This window comes from Ctenopharyngodon idella, chromosome 12 (assembly GCF_019924925.1).
Source record: "Ctenopharyngodon idella isolate HZGC_01 chromosome 12, HZGC01, whole genome shotgun sequence".
Classification (NCBI taxonomy): Eukaryota; Metazoa; Chordata; class Actinopteri; order Cypriniformes; family Xenocyprididae; genus Ctenopharyngodon; species Ctenopharyngodon idella.
In genome coordinates, this window is record NC_067231.1 from 27,624,098 (window position 1) to 27,644,021 (window position 19,924).

General features: G+C 35.4%; 1 protein-coding gene across 1 annotated transcript; it reads right to left on the reverse strand.

The window, feature by feature from the left end:
- Window positions 1-1,070: 1,070 nt before the first annotated feature.
- LOC127524254 (mucin-4) lies at window positions 1,071-10,263 on the reverse strand. The gene is made up of 12 exons (XM_051915717.1): window positions 10,171-10,263; window positions 10,029-10,064; window positions 9,362-9,394; window positions 9,147-9,182; window positions 9,001-9,030; window positions 7,680-8,360; window positions 2,882-3,078; window positions 2,492-2,770; window positions 2,212-2,307; window positions 1,943-2,093; window positions 1,663-1,745; window positions 1,071-1,573 (listed from the first exon to the last, which is right to left on the reverse strand). Exons 1-12 carry the CDS (start codon window positions 10,226-10,228, stop codon window positions 1,493-1,495), a joined length of 1,761 nt encoding a protein of 586 aa, XP_051771677.1. The 5' UTR covers window positions 10,229-10,263; the 3' UTR covers window positions 1,071-1,492.
- Window positions 10,264-19,924: the final 9,661 nt, after the last annotated feature.

Here is a 19,924-nt window from a genome sequence, read left to right on the forward strand (position 1 = left end):
CGGTATAATAGTTTTCAAGAACATTATGTAAATTGGTAAACTATTTAGCCTAGGCTACCAAAACGAACACCAAAACTTAAAATCTGTTCTGAACTCAAGTCTGGGCAAACCACTGAGTAAGCACCAATCAGAGGTTGTATTTTTATGATGTCATCATGTATACTTCTTACAAAGCATTTTACAGTATTTTAAAACTACAAAAATACAAAACACTAAAGTATTTTGATACAAAATACTAAGACATTTTCATCAACCTTATCAAATACAAATTACAAAATACTAATTTGTATTTGAAATACGTATTTGAATTGCATGTATCATAAATACTGCCCATCCCCGTTTATAAGCCTAATGCTAATACTAGATCTTTTAAAGAATTTTAACCCAAACTGACTGGGTTTCTAGAGAGCAAAAAGGATTTGTGAAAAAGTGGAAGGCTTACACAGTCTGTAAAATAGACTGTTAAAAGGATTTGATGATCACTAGTGATAGTATTTTATTCTGTGTTGTCATCATTCAGGTTGGATTTCAGCTTTAATGTAGGTTTTTTTTTTTTTAACAAAGCAGCTGATATTGCCATAGAAACTATAGTGGACTGCCGAGTCGCTTACACCCCAAAATGGTGGAAACGCAGGGCTGCTGCTGGGCGCCAGTGTTGCAATGGAACGTTCTATTGAGTGTCGCTTCTTGTTAGTGTATATTCTTTGCCCTGTATGAGTGTGAGCATCAGTAGCCATGAGTCGCATTGAAGTGATGTCATCTCCCTCTCTTTGATTGATTGGCTAGAGGAGGAGCTGTCAATCTAGAACTAGAGGACCAATGGTGACGCTTAAGCCCTAGCCTAATTTACATGAAACTCGAACTGCAACATTTTGAAACACAAGAGCAAAACGTAGAAAGAAGAGCAAAGAGAAAAACAGCACGAGTGCACAAAAGAGTAAAATATGAACAGAAAATATAAGAGAGCAGAAAGAACAGAGTAATAAAAGCAAGGAAAACAACTTTTAAGAACACATAAACACAAGTTTAAGATTTGTGCAATATCATTTTTAATGTGTTTAATGGTTTGATTCATGCTTGTTATTTTTTTAAATGCGCTTTTAACTTTTCGATTCACGCTTATTATATTTTGATCCGTGACCACGTTCTTTGCCATTCTGATCATTCTGCATTATTTTTTTTAAGTTTGTGCTATATATTTTTACATGTGTTGTTAAATTTTTGATTCATGCTTATTATTTTTTGATTCGTGACCGCAATACTATTGGCGGGAATTTAATCCCATATATTTTGAGCTAAAACTTCACATACACACTCTGGGGACATCAGAGACTTATTTTACATCTTGTAAAAGGGGGCATAATAAATAGGTCCCCTTTAAAATGAAACCAATGAAAAGGCCTTTACAATCTTCACATGATCAATGGGATATTTGCTGTCAGATGCTTAGCGAACAGGAATGTTTTATTTCTTTTCCTGGAGGAAACTGAATTTACGGCTTTATCTTTTGCAGTTTTCTTAACTTCAGCTCTATGCTTCTTGGCAGACCAAACTTGACCAGCTCCTGTTTTATCTGAAACAAAAGATGAACAGATAGATCAAACTTTCCCATGACATCTATTAGCACTGTGTTTTGTATAAATAGTCGTGTTTGTGTCTTACTTGCTGTAAAACAGTCTGAATGTTTCCACTGTCTGTTAGGTCTAAAAATGAGGAAAGTTTCCCTTGAAGTCCAATGATGTTGTCTAAAGGGAAACACACGAAACAGTTTAATTATTTGTTGAATGTGTACATGTTGTACATGTATGTTGGTTTCTAGTAAGGCCAAACAAAAGAATTCATGAAATTTGACTTGCTAGTTGTGCTGGGATGTCATAAGATTGGTTTGTAAAAAAAAAAACAAAAAAAAAAACAATGATGAACAAACTGATAGAACTGTTGCCTTTGTTTGACTTTGGTCCACCATCCACCCTGAAGGCCCATCGACCGGGAACATTGACATTACTGGAGTTCTTGAGGTTTGAGATGAGGCTCCCGTTGTTTGATCCAGGAATCACAAAGTAGTTACTGGAGTTTACTGTGTCATAACCAGCCTGAAAGTAAAACATTAGTCATATAAATAGCATATATATATATATATATATATATAAAATAATCTGTTGTACTGTATAGTGACATTTGGTTCTGATACAGAAAACAAGTTTCTTTTACCTCCACCAGATGTCCTGTTACAGCAATATCACCATAGTTCATCAGAATGAATGAAAAATTACTGCCTGAAATTAAAACCACTTGAAGTGATGTTTCCTGAAAATATAGAGAAAAAAAAATGACTTTAAACTTAGCATTCACTGTTTATGAGCATTACTGACTGGCCTCATTTTACTGCTTTAATTATTCTCTCTCACTGTCTTTGTGTACTAATATGTTCAATATTGTTTTTTGTGGATAAAGTGAAAACAATCATATTTCCTAAGTATAGCAATCTTACTGTGCTAGTCAAGTTGTAGTAAGCAACTTTATCCCACGTTGCAACAAAGACCCAAGAAGCGTTGAAGGCCAGATTTGGGAAATTATTGTTTATATCCAGAGTGGCGCGTGTGAGAACACTTCCATTAGTGTACTGATGATATGAAACCACACCTCTCGCACGGTTGTCAAGGTCGGTCCAGAGACCAGCAATTATATCTTGGCCTCCATAAGCAGGAAAGGAGTCAGGAACATATAGGTATGAAGACTGGTTGAATGTGAGGTGTCCATTATTATTCACCTGAAACATGAGAAATATTGTCAAAATCACAGCCACAGGATCACAGGTGAGTTTATAATGTATCCAACACTCACATTTAGACTTAGAATCAAGATGGAATCAAATTCTTACATAAATCTTCTGGTATGTGCGGCCAAAAAACAGAAATGGACTCAACAGTGGAATAACTGAGGAGCTTCCATCATCATCAGCAGTGTTTCTTGTGTCTCCTGCTGCTGAGCCGAATGGGTAGAATAATGGTGCTGCCAAGAGAATGGGCAAAAAAAAAAAAAAAAAAAAAATTTTTTTTTTGCTTACATTTCTGTTTACTGATGTTTATATTTCACACCGATTTATTGGGCTCATGTTTGAATTTGGCTGTATTTAGTAGTGGGACGATGATGATGCCCTCTGGTGATGGACTCATGTGGATACAACAGTAAAATATTTTTGTCATAGGACTTATCGTCTTGCAAATGTTTTTGAAGAAACAAAGTGCAGCAGGTAACACTGTCTTAAATAAATATAATACAAAAATATAAAACAAAGATTGACTGAGCTTGGGAAGTTACTGATATGAATGCACCATTATTTCAAAATTACCGGGTTTGTGGCATATAGGAAGTGCACAACAAAGGAGATCCTTGATTAGAACTTTTAATATAGTAACCAACACAAACAGGATAATAACTAGGGCAATATAACAAAAACACCATCAAAATAACATCAACGCAAGACAAGGACTAGACAGAAACTGAGGGCTTAAATACAAGGTGAACAAAGGACCAAACGAGATTAATTAACAAGAAACAGCTGAACTGAGGACACTAATCAAATGAGTAACCTAGGATAAAAACAAGTGGCAGGAAACAAGGAACAAAAGAGAACATGTGACTAAATGAACATGGTGAAAAACAGACAGACATGTGACAACCATGGCTTTGCAGTGCAATTCTTTGTTCAACGGCTTAAATTCTAATTAAAATAAAAATTTTAATCAGGTTCTATTATCATTCTAAAGAGAATATGGTTATATTTTTGGTCCTTTTTCTGGGAAGTTTAATATGCGTATCTGCTAAAAAAAACAAAAAAAAAACCAGGCAGTAAGTAAACCTGCATCAAATGTCTCTGTTTTGTTGGCAATCGGTGCGTAATGTAAACAACACAAACGTATAGTAAATCAAAAGTTATCCAAGGAAAACACAATGATGTAATGTGTGTGTGTTTAAATACATTTGTTTATCTGACCACCATAAGTGTTCATTTGTTTATTCTAAAACCACGCTTGTGACTCTTTAGCTCTAACCACGGCACACCTCCAGTGGCCTGTTGCACAAAGCCGGTTTCAGTTTCTACCCAGGTAAGTTCAAGATTAGTTTGAGCAAACTCTGGTTTTTCAGGTTTATGAAGGTGGATTGGTTTTTAGCGGGGTTCATTGCTATGGTAACTTACGCTACACTGCTAACCTGCTCTGGAGCAGGTTTTATTCTGAGTTAGAGATCACAAACCCAAACTCGACCAATCAGCTGTGAGTAAGTGACATGTATCTGATGCAATAAAGCCACTCCCCCTGTATCTCTCGCTCCAAATTAAATCAGTTTATAGTGAAAACATTTTAGAGACAAAATTGCTCAACATTTGCTGTTAATTATTCATTATATTTATATTAAATAAATTAAAATTGTGAATAATTCATTACATATTCATATAATTAGGTTGACAATATTAAACTTTGCTTTTAAATTAAAATAAATATAATACATGCATAATATATAAAGCTTTTATACAGATTAAGTTTACATGTATTCTTTTGAGCTCTTTGTGAAACTATATTAATTATTTGGTCTATTTGTTTGATTCACATGCATTGATATAGTCAGATATTCAGCTGCCTTCTCAAACTTTCACTGCATCAGTGTTTATCCCTGCTTTGTAAATGCGTTTAATTTCATATTTTTCATAACGATCTCTTAATCTTTGGAAGAGACATGAATTGCGCGGCTCTCTCACGAGAAGTGAATCAAACTGACGTTCTCCTTGTTCAGTGTGATTGGCTGTTTGCCGCACGTGTCACACTTTCAGGTGCACACGCTTTGCAAACTCTGGATTAAACCTGAGTTGACAGAGAAAGTTTATACCGAGCGTTGTGCAACATTTGATCCTGATCTAAACCAGGTTGGATTTATCTGGATTTGTCAACTCCAAACCTACTCTGAAACTCAGAATTTGTTCAACTAGCTTCATGCAACAGGCCACAGGAGCTCAACTGTTTTCGGAAAGAAGCTGTACAGCTGTATATGTCTTTTAAAATCTGATAAAAAAAATAAAACCACTGTTTTATCTACAGCCTATACACAAACACAAGTGACGGTAGGATTATTGATGGTCCTAAATTCTGCAAACAAACAAATAAATAATAAATATTAATTAATAAACAGATAATTAGTGTAGATAATTATATAATTAAAAAAAGCACATGCAGTTAATGTATTTACCTGCACAGTATGTAAAATAACAGCCAGTTGGGCTCACAAACTCATAGACGTAGTAATTGCCAGGACAGGCTTTGACTTTAATGGGATTGGATCGGAAGTAACAGCAGTTATTGTTCCAGTGAGCGCAGACACCTCGAGTGACCACTCCATCCTCAATTCGTGGGTGTGAACTGTTCAGCCACAGTGGGGCATGAGTGCCACAGCTTAGCTTATCAACACATTTATCTGGCATCTGAGCGCTCTGACCCTGAATGAAGAGACGGTACCAGCCGTGCCAGAAGACATTCTGGTCACACATTACTTCAAAGGTAACTTCATTGTAAAATGATAATTTTAATTGGTTGGTGGTGGCTCTCCATGGATCATCCAGCACAGTGTAGTTGTAGCAGGGGTCTGTGAAAACATAAAAATCAATTAGAAAAATGAAATTATATTCATATTATACACTTGTGGCATGGAATCTACCTAAGAGTGAAGTTTAAAAAAGCTTTTCTTCCTTACATGAGTTTTAAATTATACACAGCTAATTTTAGAGCATCTCTTCATTTAGAAAAGACAAAACAGTTGAACTAAACATTTCATCAAATCCTATGAAGGAATAAATAAATATACTTAATTTTTACTTATTCATTAATATATCATTTCTTTCATTGTAGGGCCTTACAGCACAATTGACAACAGAGAGACAGACGTTACACAGATGCAGGTAATTCACTCATACACACAAATGTTTTATGATAACATTCCATAGGCCAAAGTGTATGAAAATTGTATCCTGTACCACACACACACAGTTAAACTTGTTTTTATACCATTATGATGAATTTCCACAGACATTATTATTTTTATACTGTACAAACTGTATATTCTACCCCCTAACCAGAGCCCAAAACAGTCAAGGTGTGTGAACCAGCAGCTACACCCGTTGTTGAAGGCATATTGGTGGAGTTTGTGGGGATGGAGTGAAGCCCCGCCCACACACTCACCACTGAGGTAAAGCTACCACTGGTGTCTGAATATTTTGAGGACTGTTTGGAAGAGGTGTTCCCCCAGAGTCTCATGTCCCCGCTGGTTCCATCCAGTCTAAGATCTCCTGCCTCTCCTCTGTCCACATCACCCTGCCTCTTTGGCTGGTTGGCTCCGCCCTGGTTCCCTTTCTTATCGTCTCCACCTCAGTCAGTCGTCCCCCTGGTTCTGTCTCTGCACCCCAGGTCTACTACACCATGGATCCTCCCGACTTCAGCTCCACCCTGGACATTTATTTCGTTTTGTTTTTCTTTTAAGCTCCACATCCTCCAGGAGCCCCTCCCATGCTCCCTCCTATTTAGCATCAGAACCAAACTTATTGGAAAATTGAACAGAAGAACCTAAAATGACTGAAACCATATTCAGGAAAAATTCATTTAAGTGGAATTGTATTTTAGTTAGGCTTATGTCCCACTCAATTACATAGAGAGGGTGGGGTTTATGACCTATACTGCAGCCAACCACCAGGCGGTGATCAAAATGTTTTGGCTTCACTTTTCAGGATGTGTGCAACACACTTGGAAAGACCAGAGAATACAGTAATGATGTTTGACAAAATTCTGTTGAGCTGCACAAATCAGAAAATAGCTCAACAGTTGAAAATACCCATTACTGCCATCGGCAATAATTAAAAAAGTTTAAATCAACTGCAGACTTTGGATGGGTCTTGGGACAGAAAGTCTCCAAAACTACAATGAAACGCCACCTACATAACTTTGGGAGGGTTTCCAAAAAAAAAAACTCAAGCACCTGTTTGCCAAACATTACTGGAACATTCTAAGGGATCACAATCTATGGTTCAGAATCAGATGGGAACAAAAAAGTGCGGTTTGGAAACAAACACCAGAGTTGGATTAGTCACTCACATGAGAAAACAGACATAGAAAATGAAAGTGATCCAATCAATTCCTGATGGAAGAAATCAAGTCGCGCTCTACATTTTTCAGATATACTGTATGTCACAATAGGGAAGAAAAGACCATCGCAACACCCATTTCAGGCCAACTTTAAATTATAAAACACTTCTAAGGTACATAAAAAAGGTTGCACAGGTATATGATTAGTCTTCCATCCCTTGCAGCAGTATTAACTGATACTGTGGTGTTTTCTGTAAGAATAAACATATAAATAAATACTTCATGAACTCACTTGACAATTTGTTTTCTATTCTGTATTGATGCATTTCCTATTGAAACCGGAAGTTGTAGCAGGACATATTGAAGAATTTGTGTAAATAGCAGTAGTCTGTGGAGCACTGATCCGTGATTTGCTATATTGCTATTTGAGAGAGGGTCATTCTCATTCTTAAGAGATTTTAAGACTAAAAAAACAAACAAACAAAAAAACCTCCGGTTCTTCTGTTCAATTCACACCACAGTTCTGGTTCTTATTCAAAGGTTCATAATTACCTGTCAGTGTTGTTGATGCAGTTGTAGATACTGTTGATGCAGATGTTGTGGGTGGAGATGTTGTTGATGCAGATGTTGTGGGTGGAGATGTTGTTGCAGATGTTGTTGATGGAGATGTTGTTGTTGCAGATGTTGATGGAGATGCTGTTGATGGAGATGTTGTTACAGATGTTGATGGAGATGTTGGTGATGGAGTTGTTATTGCAGATGTTACAGATGTTGTTAATGGAGATGTTGATGATGGAGATGTTGTTGCAGATGTTGTTGCAGATGTTGATGGAGATGTTGTTGATGGAGATGTTGTGGGTGGAGATGTTGATGCAGATGTTGTGGGTGGAGATGTTGTTGCAGATGTTGTTGATGGAGATGATGGAGATGCTGTTGATGGAGATGTTGTTACAGATGTTGATGGAGATGTTGGTGATGGAGTTGTTATTGCAGATGTTACAGATGTTGTTAATGGAGATGTTGATGATGGAGATGTTGTTGCAGATGTTGATAGAGATGCTGTTGATGGAGATGTTGTTGTTGCAGATGTTGCAGATGTTGTTGCAGATGTTGGTGGAGATGTTGTTGCAGATGTTGATGGAGATGTTGTTGATGGAGATGTTGATGGAGATGATGTTGATGCAGATGTTGTTATTGGAGATGTTGTTGATGCAGATGTTGTTTGTTCAGTGGCTGTTAAAGAAAAAGCAATAAATTATCACTTTGTGTAAAGGTCAATTAACTCCGCCTACACAATCTACGACATGCCAGTTCATACTTTTTTTTTTTTTTTTTTTTTTTTTAGCAAGTAAAAGGCTGTTTAGTAAAACTGTCAAAATGTCCATCTTCAGCTTGTGGTTCATGTGTCTTTTCCATGTAGGTTTTTTTTTTTTTTTCATGTAGTTTTTTTCTGATTATGAAACTAAGCATTTGCATATCATCTTACTAATATATTACTGGGAGATGACAACTTATATTTCTATGCATTTTATGTAAGCAGTCCACTATACAGTTATAAAGATATCTTTGATTTACATTACAAACTATCTGAATCTCATCTTTTTTTAGCCATATAAATAACAGCAACTGCTTGTTTTTTAGTTTTTTCCTCCTCAAGTATGAGCTCAATATCCTCACTATATCATACAATATAAGCCATAAAAGCCTGATTGTGTAAATATTCAATAAACTGGATTTATAGAAGATTAGCTCAAATAGAAACATTAACAATTGGCCTGGAAGAGGACATGTGTCTATACTGACCCCACACAGTAAGGAGGATGATTTGAGATTCTGATGTCAATGCACGATTAATTCAAATGTCAGAAATTACCTGTCCATGGCTCTGTAGTTTGTGGAATGTCTGTTAAAGAAAAAGAGAATTAAATTATGAAACACTTATGAAAAGCTAAAAAAAAAAAAAAAGAAAAAAGTTGCACAGGTGTATGATGAATCTTTCATCACTCACAACATTATTACCTGTTGAGACTGTAGTGTTTGCCACAGTGGTGGTTTCTGAAAGAAATGAACAGAAATACAGACTCCATTAAATACCTCATAATCTCTCTCGACGAGTTCAGTTTTCTGCCCTGTGTTGATGTACTTTCTACTGAAACAAAAGCTAAAACACTTTGGTAAATTACATAAAAGCATTGCACAGATGATGAGTCTTTCATCACTCACAGCATTATTACCTGAAGAAACTGTGGTTGGTGCCAGTGTGGATTCTGAATGAATGAATAAGAATACAAACACCATTAAATACCTCATGAACTCACTTGATGACTGCAGTTTTCTGTCCTTTGCTGATGTATTATTTTTCAACGTGCAAACACAGAAGTAAACTATTTTCTGTGAATGTGCTGATTCCATTTAATTTGCCGCTATAGTTAAATAACTGGAAGAATTACAAAATGCTGTAATGGTAAAATAATTTGAGTAACAAACCAGTGTTTTTATGATTATGATAATAAAATAATATGTTAACAAGTAACAGTTTGCAATATCATGCAGCATAACGGATGCAGCAGGACTACAAACAAGGTGTTTCAGGCAGATGTTTTCTGTTGGAGAGATTCACTCCCTTTGGCATGGATTATGTGCTTTGTAACTTTCCAGATTGTTTACATGCACAAACATCTACTATACTCTAAAGGAAATGTAAAATAATAATAATAATAATAATAAAAACATAATATGGGAAAGACCTGAGAATACAGCAAGATGTGCAACAAAAAGGTTGTTGAGCTGCGCAAATCAGGAAGTGGCTATAAAAAAAATAGCTCAACTGTTAAAAATGGCCATTTTAATGTTTAACTGAAGATATAATACTGGCCTCGTTCTAATAAAGGTCTGGTTTACCTGCCAATGTTGGTGCAGATGTTGTTTGTGCCCTGGCTGTTAAAGAGAAAGAGAGATGATTGAATTCAGAAACACGCTGACATTTTTAATTTCTTTGCTACATTAAGAGTAAAAATCAAACTGATGGTAAACAAAACCTTACTCAGTGACAGGACTGATATGAAAACTAGCAGATGGTATAAAACTGAAGACAATCTCATGATGATGAATCGGAGATTAAACTAGAATATAAGAGTCCTTCTGTAATCAGAGACAGCTTTATTAGAGTATCATGTATTATTATAAATTCATTTAAACCAATATTACTCTGGAATATCTCTTAATAAAAGCTCTCATTAGAAATCAGAACTGGAGACATTCATAGCCATTGGAAAACAGCCAATATCAAATTGAACATCAGTGTAATCAAAAAGTTACACTGTATACTATGGTAAAAATTCATCTTAATTTTCACCCAAATGTATATAGTAACATATACCATTATAATTCAGCACTAGTATAAGCTCACTTTTTTGTGCCATTAGTCAAATAATCTAAATTAGGTTCATAGAAAAGAAGTTCTAAAACAAAGATTTGTTATCAGACATTTTACAATTTCACATATAAATAAAATATAGGCCTACATATCATTATGTAATGATTTATTTCAATCCATTATACAAATAAGGATTAACTGTCTAAGAGATAAGCATATAGTTTATATTGAGCCCAACAGAGAGAAGAGAAAGATTTGCCTTACATCAGACAGCCGCTTCTAAGAGGCTCTTACACCTGCTGTGGGGTGCAGGATGATTTTAAATGCGTCTCTGCCTTTTGCTCAAGGGCAAATCATCTCCAGGAATGAAAGAAAACGTGTTTTCATTGGAAGACCGCCAGTAATTCTTACAGAGAAAATTGTTTTCATATTTTAATTTTACATTTAGAATTTTTTGTAAGTTTACACATCGAGAGTCTATCACAATGTCTGAATGTAGTACTGTAACTGATTTATTACTTAATATTGGTAACACTATACAAAAGGGTTTCATTTTGTTAATGCACTAAACAACATGAACTAACGATGAACAGTATATTTTTACAGCATCTATTAATCTTTATTAATTTGTTAGTTAAAAAATGTCCTGTTCATGTTAGATCACAGTGCATTAACTAATGTTAACAGATACACCATTTGATCTTAAAAGTGTTTTATGTTGAGATTAACATTAACTAAGTTTAGTTGTAGAAGTATTGTCCATTCTTAGTGGTTAACTAATGTTAACTAATGAAACCTTATTGTGAGGTTAACATTTAATGCATATTATTCATGTCAGAAACACTTTAGTTTATGGTCCAATTCTCATTATTAACTAGTTGCTTATTAGCATTCATATTACTAGGATAATGGCTGTTTATTAGTACTTACAAAGAACATGTTAATGCATAATTCTGCATGACCATATTCTACATCCCATAATCCTACCCAATACCTAAACTTAACCACCACCTTACTAACTATTAGTAAGCAGTAATTAGGAGTTTATTGAGGCAAAAGTTGTAGTTAATAGTTAGTTGATTGTGGGAATTGGACCCTAATCTAAAGTGTGACCTTTATGTATATAGAAAAAGTGACTGAAACACATTTTTCCTAACTACAACTAACAGTTTTATGGTTGTTGAATTTTAGCACAACAGTTACATCTGACTATGGCAAATATCAGAAACATGTTTCTACGTCTACACAAATGGTAACCAGAAATATACAAAAATGGTTACAAAATCAGTATATCAGCTGATTCTGTGTAAACCCTACGTTCTGGGTCTCCACAATTAGTAAAACCTGAGATTTTTGATCTTGTGAGGACATTTTTTGGTCCCCATAAGGAAAACAGCTTACAAACTATACTAAATTATGTTTTGAGAAAATGTAAAAATGCATAAAGTTGTGTTTTTAGGGGTAGGGTTATGGTTAGAATATACCAAAGAATATACAGTTTTTATACAGTATGCAAATCTATGTCCCCAAATCTAAGTTCCCAGAAAACATGAACCCAGTATGTGTGTATCTCTATGTTTGAGACAGAAAATGAGCAGAAAATGAGTTCCTGTTGAGTGACACTACTTCTCAGCATATAATGTTTCCAAAGAAAGCAATGCATAGGTTTATGTCAACATTAGTTACTTAACCTGACAGAAATGTTAAAAGAATTTAAGTTTTGCGAACAGCATCTGATTCATTAATCATACTAATAAAATACCTTGAACAACTAGCCACAATCTCCTTGACTCTCTTCTGACCCAAAAAATAAGCAGAGAAAACTGTTTATTAGAATATCATTTTAGCTTAGATACTGAATGGAAAACAGAGCAGCTGTATTCATAGGAATAAACAGGGAAGAGTAGCTGAAACCACAAGCATGCACAGAATGAGGACAAAACATCCGCATTGTGAATGTAGGTAGTTTCCCAGAACGTACATCCTTCATACATCACATTCATAATGTTTGGGGTCAGTAAGATTTTTTTAATGCTTTGTCTCTTTTGCTCACCAAGGCTGCATTTATTTAATGTTTGACATTTTGCCATCATTTATCTGTATATTCATTGGTTATTGTTCATCAGTACTTTATAAAATCTGTCTTGTCTGAGTTTCTGTAATGAGACCTAGGGGGTGAGAACAGCATTGTTGAGATTTGCATGTTAATAATTCATCTCAGTGTAACAAAACAACAAGCCAACCAATTACCATTTCCATTTTTCTATCTCTATTTTTATAATTTTAAAATTGAGTTATTAACCCTAATTATGAAATCACAGCTGAAAAAATAAAGAAATAACTTTATATTTTACTTCTATTTAAGACACACTTCACACACATTCAAATGCATTTTCACTATCTGAAAACTATGGAGCCCCTAAAGTACGGAGCCCGTAAAGGGACGTGGTGGTGGAAAAAATAGGAAGGGAGGAAATTTTAAGTGCTGGTGGAAAAAAAATTGGGATGGGAGGATTTTTTTTTTTTTTTTTTTTTTTAAATCTTTTGCGTTCCCTCGCAAAACTTTTGCGTTCCCTCGCAGTTATAATCGTTTCCTTGCTGTGAGCTCGGACAAACACTTCCTCTTTAATGTCCCGCTGGCTGGCACTAGTGTTTCAGTTAGTAACATACGTTAATAATGCACACAAATAATGCGCAGCTCGAGTTTAAACTTGTTGGACTCAAATATAAAGAAATGTAGTCAGTGCTTATGTCAAGCAGTTCAGTAAAGTTGATATTCACAGATAAAAATATATTCACAGATTCGAGCTTCCCAGATTAATAACTTGTGAGCTAAACGTTGTTAAAACACAAATGCAGCTATTTCCAATCATAGTAACCTAGACAACGAGCTACAACAACCCAATTTTCCTCAAAAGTGCTTAATAATAAATTGGTCTCTATGAGCAGGCGGCGGAGATACACGTCTGAAGGGACCGTCTGAAAAGTTCAAAACCCAAAACCCTTTTGCTCATTTTATATTAGCCTATGTAAAATACTCAACTTCATTGTAACACACTGTACTGTCACCAAATTTAGTTCATACATCACTGCTCTCCTGCTGGTTAGGTACTACAACACTTAGTTTGGCAAGTAGCACATTGCCTTCTTTACACAAATGATGTTGGTACACAGCTTACATACAACAGCTTTTGCATGATAATTGCTTACTGGATTTGATGGCATTACAATTTATTTAATATTTTTTACTTATAACAGTGAAGTTATTGATTTTATTTAATAATTAATAATCATAAAAGGTATGCATTTTTAAAAATTTATTTATTTATTTATTTATTTATTACACCTAAGTGTTCCAGTACAACCAGCAGGAGAGCAGTGATGTATGAACTAAATTTGGTGACACAGTGTGTTACAGTGAAGTTATTGAGTATTTTACATAATATAAAATGAGCAAAAGGGTTTTGGGTTTTGCACTTTTCAGACGGTCCCTTCAGACGCGTATCTCCGCCGCCTTCTTTATATTTGAGTCCAACAAGTTCAAACTCGAGCTGCGCATTATTTGTGTGCATTATTAACGTATGTTACTAACTGAAACACTAGTGCCAGCCAGCGGGACATTAAAGAGGAAGTGTTTGTCCGAGTTCACAGCAAGGGAACGATTACAACTTTGCGATGGAACGCAAATATCTTTGCGTGGGAACGCAAAAGTTTTGGAAAAAAAAAAAAAAAAATTCCTCCCATCCCAATTTTTTTTTTTCCACCAGCACTTAAAATTTCCTTCCTTCCTATTTTTTTTTTCCACCACCACGTCCCTTTAGGGGCTCCGTAGCATAGTAAGAATGTCACCAACCGTCACACACAGTCCCCCAAATAATGGATAATCTCCAAAGTTCCAGAACTGAAGCTGGAACCATTCTCCAACCTGAGACATTCACCAAAGAACAAACTGAAGAAAGTGTGCTTAACATTGTATATAATGTTCTTGTGTCGAAGTGAAGGAGATTTCATCAATGGAGTGTGCATTAAACGCTTTCACTGACACAAAACTCCGTTTCCAAAAGACTGCACTTCAGATATACAGGTGCTGGTCATATAATTAGAATATCATCAAAAAGTTCATTTTTTTATTATAAATTATTTTAAAAAATGAAACTTTCATATATTCTAGATTCCCTACATGTAAAGTAAAACATTTCAAAAGTTTTTTTTTTAAATTTTGATGATTAGAGCGTACAGCTCATGAAAGTCCAAAATCCAGTATTTCAAAATATTAGAATATTTCCTAAAATCAATCAAAAAATGGATTTGCAAAACAGAAAAGTTCAAGTTCTTTAAAGTATGTTCTTTTGTGCACTCAATACTTGATCGGCAGGACATATTACAGCAAATGACTTGCTCCTAGCACAAATTACTGCATCAGTGAAGTGTGGCATGGAAGTGATCAGCCTGTGGCACTGCTGAGGCACTATTGAGCCTTCAGATCATCTGTATATTGTTGGATCGACTGTTTCTCATCTTTCTCTTGAAAATATCCCATAGATTCAGGTCAGGCATATTGGCTGGCCAAAAAAGCACAGTAATATCATGGTCAGCAAACCACTTGGAAGTGGTTTTTGCACTGTGGGCAGGTGCTAAAGTCCTGCTGGAAAAGGAAATCAGCATCTCCATAAAGCTTGTCAGCAGATGGAAGCATAAAGTGCTTCAAAATCTCTTGGAAGATGGCTGCATTGACTTTGCACTTGATAAAACACAATGGACCAACACCAGCAGACGTCACGCCCCCCCCCCCCCCCCAAATCATTATTGACTTCAGAAACTTCACACTAGACTTCAAGCAGCTTGGATTCTGTGCTTCTCCAGTCTTCCTTCAGACTCTGGGACCATGATTTCAACATGAAATGCAAAATTTACTTTTATCTGAAAAGAGGACTTTCGACCACTGTTCACTGTCCAGTTCTTTTTCTCCTTAGCCCAGGTAAGATGCTTCTGACATTGTCTCTGGTTCAGAAGTGGCTTGGTAGTCCTTTTCCTGAAGATGTCTGAGTGTGGTGACTCTTGATGTGCTGACTCCGGCTTCATTCTACTCATTGTGAAGCTCTCCCAAGTGTTTGAATCGGCTTTACTTGACAGTATTGTCAAGCTTGCGGTCATCCCTGTTGCTTGTGCACCTTTGCCTACCCAATTTCTTCCTTCCAGTCAACTTTGCATTTAATATGCTTTGATACATCACTCTGTAAACAGCCACCCCATTCAGTAATGACCTTCTGTGACTTACTCTCTTTGTGGAGGGTGTCAATGATTGTCTCCTGGACCATTGCCAAGTCAGCAGTCTTCCCCATTAGTGTGGTTTCAAAAAACAAAAGATACCCGGATTTTATACTGTAGGGATGGTCATTTAATGAAACTCAGATGTAAATATTCTAATATTTTGAGATACTGGATTTTGGACTTTCATTAGCTGTACGCTCTAATCAACAAATTTACAAAAAAAAACTTTTGAAATGTTTTACTTTACATGTAGGGAATCTAGAATATATGAAAGTTTCATTTTTTAAAATAATTTACAATAAAAAAATGAACTTTTTCACGATATTCTAATTATATGACCAGCACCTGTAAATAAACTGAAAGTAATCATGAAGCAGCATTCAAACTTATTAATATTGAAAGATTAAAATACGAAAATATTACTATCAACTGCTATGTTGTAAAGTCTTGTTGAGATGTTGTCTCCTCCTCGTGGTGAGCAAAAAAAGGAACAGTCACAGTCTATCAAATTTATGTCAGTATTTCGAGACACCCATACTAGGAGAATTTCCGTGGTGTTTTTTTTTTTTTTTTTAAAAAGCAAACTAAGTAAAAAAAAAAAAAAAAAAAAAAAAGGCAAAGCAAGTTACAGTTCAGTATTTGTATTCTTACACGTTATGGTTTTAATGAAGGTGAATGAATGAGACTAACAGTTTTACTTTCAGTTAAGAACTAGTTTAAACAGCTGATACACACAGCCTTTGACACACAACATGATGGGGCAAAAAAAGCAGCAGACATTAAAGAAATAGTTCAATAGTGTCTAGTTTTATTTTATAAATACATAGATTTTGATTAAAAGTAAAGTGGGAATGTAAAAGGAGAAAATATGAATAACTGTATTGGTCACACTTTCAAATATTAAAATGGATGCAAAAACACCATTAAATGTATGATGTTATCCATACAACTCATGCACTATATTTAAAATCTTCTAAAGTCATATGATAGCTTTGTGTGAGGAAAAAAAGACAGAAATTTATGTTCTTATTCATTGATAATCTTTCCTCTCTAGAGACCGGATCATTGAACTGAACTTGTGGATCGGATCAGTCTGATTCGTTAATGAATCATTCAGACCAGTTCTGTAAACTGCATCGTCGATTCATTTAAAAGAATCATTTGGGTTTTTTTTTGGTTTTTTTTAAAAAGCGATTTTCTCACACACATTGGTCACACTGAAGAAATCTCATAAACATGCAAAGAAACCTAGTGCGGAAAATTTAAGGAAGTTATTGTAAAATTTGATAAACTTTAAAAATCTGTCCACATGGGAAAAAAGTCATAAGTATCTCTTTTATAAAACTTTTATGCTGTTTTGTGCCCGTTTTAATACTTTAAAGGTGCAGTGTGTAAATTTTAGTGGCATCTAGCGGTGAGGTTATGAACTGCAACTAATGGCGCACACCCTTCGTACCCCTCCCTTTCAGAGAAGCTACGGTGGCCGTCTGGCCGACATGTCGTCGTCTGAGAGAGCAGAGAGTAGCTTGTGTGAAGCAATGAGGTTTCTTTTTTCTTCTAACAAAGAGCGGTCTCTGCTTCTAATAAACCAGACCACTACTACTACTACTACTACTACTACTACTTTGTGTGTATTCAGCATAGTGATGATACAAGCTGCCTCTAAAAACACAAACAATTTAGAAGAACAACAACATAGTGACAAAACACGCTCTGTAGAGTGTTTGTCCGTTTAGGGCTGTTGTAGAAACATGGCTCATTCTAAAGGTAATAAAAACACAGCGGTTCATTATGAAAGGTCTTTATATACCACTGAAAACATAGTTATGTATATTATATTGCATTTCTGTCAGTAGATCTTCCCAAATTTTACACCTTGCACATTTAAATGAAACCACATAATGTAAAACTGGGGTCTTTTTATACTTCACATGATCAATGGGATATTTGCTGTCAGATGCTAAGCGAACAGGACTGTTTTATTTCTTTTCCTGAAGGACACTGAATTTACGGCTTTATCTTTTGCAGTTTTCTTAAGTTCACCTCTATGCTGCTTGGCAGACCAAGCTTGACCAGCTCCTGTTTTATCTGAAACAAAAGATGGACAGACAGATAAAACTTTCCATGAATGATCTATTAGCACCGTAATTTGTATAAATATTTTCATAGTCAGTGTGACGTACTTGCTGTACAATCGTAATGTTTCCATACTGTGTTATATCAAAAACTGAGGAAAATCTCACTTGAAGTCCAATGACATTTTCTAAAGGGAAATACACACACAAACACCTAAAATATTCATATTTGTTGACATTAATCATATAAAAACATTACATGGGGTTATATGAAATTGATCAAAACAAAAACAAAACCTACCTATTATATATTTCTAGAAAGACAAGACTCCTTACTTTTAGAGGTGCTGTATCCACTATCCACCCTGAAGGCCCATCGACCGGGAACATTGACATTACTGGAGTTCTTGAGGTTTGAGATGAGGCTCCTGTTGTTTGATCCAGGAATCACAAAGTAGTCAAAGGAGTTTACTGTGTCAAAACCAGCCTGAAAGTAAGTAAAAACATTATTCATATAAACAGTATATATGTATAGTATGCTGTATACTCTAGTCAATTTAACATTTTATGTCTGATTCATTTACCTCCACTGGAAGTCCCGTTACAGCGATGTCACCATAATTCATCAGAATAAATGAAAAATTACTGCCTGAAATTAAAACCACTTGAAATGATGTTTCCTAAAAAGATTGAAATAAGATAATAACTTTAAACTTAGTAGTCACTGTTCATCTTTTTTTTTATGAGCATTACTGACCAACCTTGTTATTTTTAGTGTTTTAATTTATTATTTTTTTCTGTTACTGTTTTGTGTACTAATGTGTTCAATAAAGTATTTTGAAACTGAACTGAATTGAATCGTGGATGAACTGAAAACACATTTCAGAAGTATATTAATCTTACTGTGCTGGTTTTGGGAAAGTAAGCAACTTTATCCCACGTTGCAACAAAGACCCAAGAAGCGTTGAAGGTCAGATTTGGGAAATGATTGTTTATATCCAGAGTGGCGCGTGTGAGAACACTTCCATTAGTGTACTGATGATATGAAACCACACCTCTCGCACGGTTGTCAAGGTTGGTCCAGAGACCAGCAATTATATCTTGGCCTCCATAAGCAGGAAAGGAGTAGGGAACATATTGTGATGAAGGCTGGTTGAATGTGAGGTGTCCATTATTATTCACCTGAAACATGAGAAATATTGTCAAAATCACAGCCACAGGATCACAGGTGAGTTTATAAAGCATTCACCACTCACATTTAGACTTAGAATCAAGATGGAATCAAATTCTTACATAAATCTGCTGGTATGTGCGGCCAAAGAACAGAAATGGACTCAACAGTGGAATAACTGAGGAGCCTCCATCATCATCAGCAGTGTTTCTTGTGTCTCCTGATGAGCCGAATGGGTAGAATATTTCCGGTGCTGCCAAGAGAAAAAAATTATGACATTTTTGTTTACATTTTACACTGATTCATGGGGCTCATGTTTTAATCTGTCTGCGATTAATATGGAGATGATGATGCCCTCTTCCACCATCTTTGATCTTCTGACTGAAACATCCGTTTTGGGGCCACTTGCCCTTTAAGACTTAAATGTGATTTGCTGACAGCATTGGAAATGATCAAATACACATGTATTTTTTTCAAAACTCGGGATGACAACAGGTGGAATCCAACCAAACATGTTTGAGTCAGAGCTGCACACAACTGATCATAGTAATACACATCCTGATGAAAGTCCTACCTGATCCTCTGTTCACAAGAAAGGCCCAACGGCCCGTAACATTTACGTTAGTCGTGTTCTTGAGGTTTGGGATGTAGTTGCCATTAGTTGCATAATGAATTAGATAGTAATCAGTAGAGTTTATGGTGTCAAATCCAGCCTATTAAAACCATAAAACATGAATGTTATGTATTTATACAAAGCCAGTATAGAATACTATTTCAATCCTGTGATGTTTGTTTTACCTCCACATAATCATTTATCACCGTACAGTTACCATAATTCATCAGAATGAAAGAAAAACCACCTCCTGAAATTAAAACCACTTGAAACGTGATTGCCTGAAGAGAA

Coding starts and splice junctions, on each gene's coding strand:
- LOC127524254 (XM_051915717.1), bottom strand. CDS start 10,228: ATGAGATTGTCTTCAGTTTTATACCATCTGCTAGTTTTCATATCAGTC. Junction 2,308..2,491: donor ACTACAACTTGACTAGCACA/GTAAGATTGCTA, acceptor CTATATTTTCAG/GAAACATCACTTCAAGTGGT. Junction 2,094..2,211: donor TAACAGGACATCTGGTGGAG/GTAAAAGAAACT, acceptor TTTTACTTTCAG/GCTGGTTATGACACAGTAAA.